Source organism: Bison bison, unplaced genomic scaffold, assembly GCF_000754665.1.
Source record: "Bison bison bison isolate TAMUID 2011002044 unplaced genomic scaffold, Bison_UMD1.0 scf7180017864093, whole genome shotgun sequence".
Lineage (NCBI taxonomy): Eukaryota > Metazoa > Chordata > Mammalia > Artiodactyla > Bovidae > Bison > Bison bison.
Genome location: NW_011494665.1, coordinates 378,673 through 382,587, shown reverse-complemented (window position 1 = coordinate 382,587; position 3,915 = coordinate 378,673). Strand labels below are relative to the sequence as shown.

The 3,915-nt window shown below is 56.0% G+C and overlaps 1 protein-coding gene across 4 annotated transcripts in view; it reads left to right on the top strand.

The window, feature by feature from the left end:
* LRRC71 (leucine rich repeat containing 71) overlaps window positions 1–3,915 on the top strand; it is a 14,321-nt gene that overhangs the window by 4,885 nt on the left and 5,521 nt on the right. For 3 of the 4 annotated variants that reach the window (XR_825119.1, XM_010838203.1, XM_010838202.1), the window contains exons 3-9: window positions 40–165; window positions 261–336; window positions 553–630; window positions 2,640–2,708; window positions 2,930–3,089; window positions 3,175–3,258; window positions 3,354–3,443. Coding sequence is in view for 3 of the 4 variants with exons in the window: in XM_010838203.1 (XP_010836505.1) it covers window positions 40–165; window positions 261–336; window positions 553–630; window positions 2,640–2,708; window positions 2,930–3,089; window positions 3,175–3,258; window positions 3,354–3,443 (683 nt within the window). In the remaining variant the exon portion in view is untranslated. The remainder of the gene's footprint in view (window positions 1–39; window positions 166–260; window positions 337–552; window positions 631–2,639; window positions 2,709–2,929; window positions 3,090–3,174; window positions 3,259–3,353; window positions 3,444–3,915) is intronic. The other variant, XM_010838204.1, reaches the window with a different exon arrangement.

The window sequence follows — 3,915 nt, the reverse complement described above, 5'->3', positions numbered from 1 at the left end:
CTCCTTCTCCGGCTTCTCGCACCCCTCCCTGCCTTCCAGATGATCAGCGGTTGTCGGGGTCCTGCAGCCTCAACAGCCTGGAGAGCAAATACGTGTTCTTCCGGCCCACCATCCAGGTGGAGCTGGAGCCCGAGGACAAGTCGGTGAAGGAAATCTACATTCGCGGTGAGGCCTCCTCCGCGCACTGCCCCTCCCACCCCCGTCCCCCACCCCACCGTACCCCTCCGGCCCGAGGTGCCTTCCTTCTCTCCCTTCCGCAGGTTGGAAGGTTGAGGAGCGGATCCTGGGTATCTTCTCGAAGTGTCTGGCCTCCCTCAGCCAGCTGCAGGCCATCAAGTGAGGGGACATGGGGGTAGGGGACCGAGGCTGCGGGAGGGGCAGGAGGCCAGTGGGGACGGCAGGCTCCTAGCGGCCTGGGAGAAAGAACGGAAGGGGCATGGAAGACCCTGGGGAGTTGAGGGAAGAGGGGAATGAGGAAGGCTGTGGCTGGGGAGGGCAAATGGGAAGGAGGTGATGCTCCAGCTGCGATTCTGTGCTTCCCACCGTTTCCAGCTTGTGGAAAGTGGGGCTGACTGATAAGACCCTGACTACCTTCATTGCCCTCCTGCCTCTCTGCTCATCCACGCTCAGGTCAGCAGAGGGGAACAGGCAAGCCGGGAGGAGACCTGGGTAGACGGGCTGGCTGGGTGGTCCGAAGGGAGCAGTTTGGGAACAAGGGGGACAAGTTCCAGCTCCTGTGGCCTGGGCTGGCATCCCTGTGGAAAGAGGGTGCTGCTAGTGTCTGTGGGGCTTCTGAAGTTCCCATCTGACAAGCAGTAGGGTCCCCTTTTCTGTCTACACCAGCACCTAAAAAGCCTACCTTTGGGGCCTTATTTCATCTCCTGTTCATCAGTCCTGCCACCATCCAGTCTCTCCCTGGTTCCTCACTGCCTGGGCTCTGACGCTGAACCAGGGGCTGGTTCTTCTCCTACAGGAACTAGCAGTCCTGGGAGGGAGGGAAAAGGTCATACCAATGAATACTGCAGGGCAATGTGGGGACTGTAGTGGTGGATGTTTTATGGGAGACATGGAAGGCTGCCTGGAGGAGGAGGTACTAAGTTGAACCTTGAAGGAGGAATAGGAAGAGGCCAGGTAGGGAACCGGAAGGGGCATTCCTGTAAAGGAGGGAGTCAGGGCAAAGTGTGAAGTAATGACTACAGGCGTGGTTGTTGTAGAAAGAACACAGCTGATTTGGCTGCTCTTTATTGAGGCTCCCCTCGCACCCTTGGGAGAAGGCAATGGCAACCCACTCCAGTACCCTTGCCTGGAACATCCCTTGGACAGAGGAGCCCCATGGGGTCGCTAAGAGTCGGTCACGACTGAGCAACTTCACTTTCACTTTTCACTTTCATGCATTGGAGAAGGAAATGGCAACCCACTCCAGTGTTCTTGCCTGAAGAATCCCAGGGGCTGCCGTCTATGGGGTCACACAGAGTCGGACACGACTGAAGCGACTTAGCAGCAGCAGCAGCACCCTTGACTTCTGCTTTACAGACCCTCCCACCATCACTGGCTGGCCTCCCCACTTGTCTTCCTTAGATGAAAGGGATGCTTCTTGAGGGCAGGGCTTTTGTCTCCTTTAGCTGGAGCGCTTTGTTCATTCTATCAGGGTAATTAGAAACAATTTAGCCAGCAGAAGAGAGAAAAAAAAAAACTATTGAATTCATCTTAATATGTAAAAATAAGTCAGATCAACATAATAAAATAATAAAAAATAAATGCAGTCAGGTTCAGATGCTAGATGAGCTAGGCTGAAATGTTGGGCAGATATCATGAAAGAATTTTTTTTTCCATGGGAGAAATTTTTTAACAGAGATGTTTATAGCCATTAGTTCCATGTTTGCTGTGACTTGGAAAAAGACCTCCAACCTGTCAGTACTGTTGGAGAAGCCACTGCCCTGTGGAGGGGTCACGTCCTGGGTTGCAGTGTAACAAGTTACCGCAAATTATAGTGGCTTAAAACAACAAATGTTTATTACCTCACAGTTTCTGAGTTAAATCCAGGTGTGGGTTAGCTGGCGGCTTTGGCTCAGGGTCTCGGTGGGGTTGCAGTATTGCTGTTGGCTGGGGTTGCCGTCGTTTTGGGGGATGCGGGTGGTGGTGGTGGAGCATCGGCAGCCAAGCTCACTTACATGGCAGCTGATTGGCTGCAGTGCCTCCACTTGTGAGCCTTTCCTTAGGTCATCTGGGTGCTCTCACCACCCGGCAGCTGGTACCAGAGAGCACCCCAGTTGGAAACCACAGCCTTTTTGTAACCTAAACTTGAAAGTGACCTCTCATCTCTTATTCATTAGAAGTGAGTCACTAGGTCAGCCACACTCAAGGGGAGAGGATTACATTGGGGCATGGATACCAAGAAGTGGGGATCACTGGGGTCATCTGAGAGGCTCCCGTCACTAACTCTGGAGAGCAACCCCTTCATATGGCACACTTCTGGATTTCTAGTCTGGAGAAGGGTCACAGATAATTTCCTGTGTCAGGGAGTTGGGGGTGGGGCATGTTCCCAAGCTGCTTGCCAGAGCCCCACCCTCCCTCTTTGCCCCCTCCCCTCACCTGGCCTCAGTGGTGCCTCTTGGGTCTCAGATCTCCCCCACCCTCAGGAAGGTGTCTCTGGAGGGGAACCCACTGCCGGAGCAGTCCTACCACAAGCTCATGGCAGCAGACAGCACGTGAGACTCCTTCCCCTCACCCCCTTTCTTTGGGCTCGTCCCCCATTCCGTCATCCTTAGTTCCCACATTGCCTTGTCCCTCTAGCACCTCCCCAAGGACCCTCAGTTCCTCCACCCTCAGACCCGAATGGCCCTCCTCATGCCCCCGAGTTTTCCGAGGTTACCGAACCGCCCAGGATCCCAGGTTTCCCGTGACCCGAGTTCTCCCTCCCGTTGCCCAGGATCGCGCATTTGTCTCTGCGGAACAACAACATCGACGACCACGGGGCGCAGCTCTTGGGTCAGGCTCTGTCTACGCTGCACAGCTGCAACCGGACCCTGGTCTCGCTCAACCTGGGCTTCAACCACATCGGGGACGAGGGCGCGGGCTACATCGCGGATGTGCGTGCGCAGCGGGCAGAGTCCCACGCGAGCTGTGGCGCCCGGCGCCAGCCGGCTGGCTCACTGCCCCTTCCCGCCCCCGCAGGGCCTCCGGCTCAATCGCTCCTTGCTCTGGCTGTCCCTGGCCCACAACCGCATCCAGGACAAGGGCGCCCTGAAGCTGGCTGAGGTGGGTGTGCCGGATGGGTGGGGCCGGGGAGAGACTCCCCCGCTCCCAGTCCCGGCTCCCCGGACGGCTGATGGCCAGGTGCCACCCCGCCCCAGGTCCTGCGCCCCTTCGAGCTGACACATATCGAGGTGGTGGAGCGCCGGCGCCTCCTGCTGGAGAAAGGTTCGCAGGAGCGCTCGCGATCGGTGAGGAGCCCCCGGAGCCGGAGAGCTGAACCGCTTCCCAGGTCGGCCGCTTTCAGACGGCTGGACGTGTCCTAACCCGTCTTCTCTCCCTGTGTTGTGACCGTTTTTCTCTCCGACCTCAGCACACATCTAACAAAAGTTTGGTTTCTAACCGCAGAGCCACTCCGCTGACGGCAGAGTGTGTTGGTTAAGAGAAAGGACTAGATTTATAGACCGCAGGGACTTGGAATCTGGCTCATCCACAAAACAGCTTGGGACCTTGGGCGTGTGACTGAACCTCTCGGGCCTCAGTTTCCTCATCTGTAAAATGGGGATAACTGTGTCTACCTCATAGGATTGTTGAGAGGATTAAATGAGTTAATTCAGCTAATGCACTTGGAAAAGTGCCTGGCATTTAGTTTAAAATATGTTAGCTACAGTTTTATCCCCTCAGTATGAGTCGGAATGCCTTTCCTACCTTCCCCACCCTCCC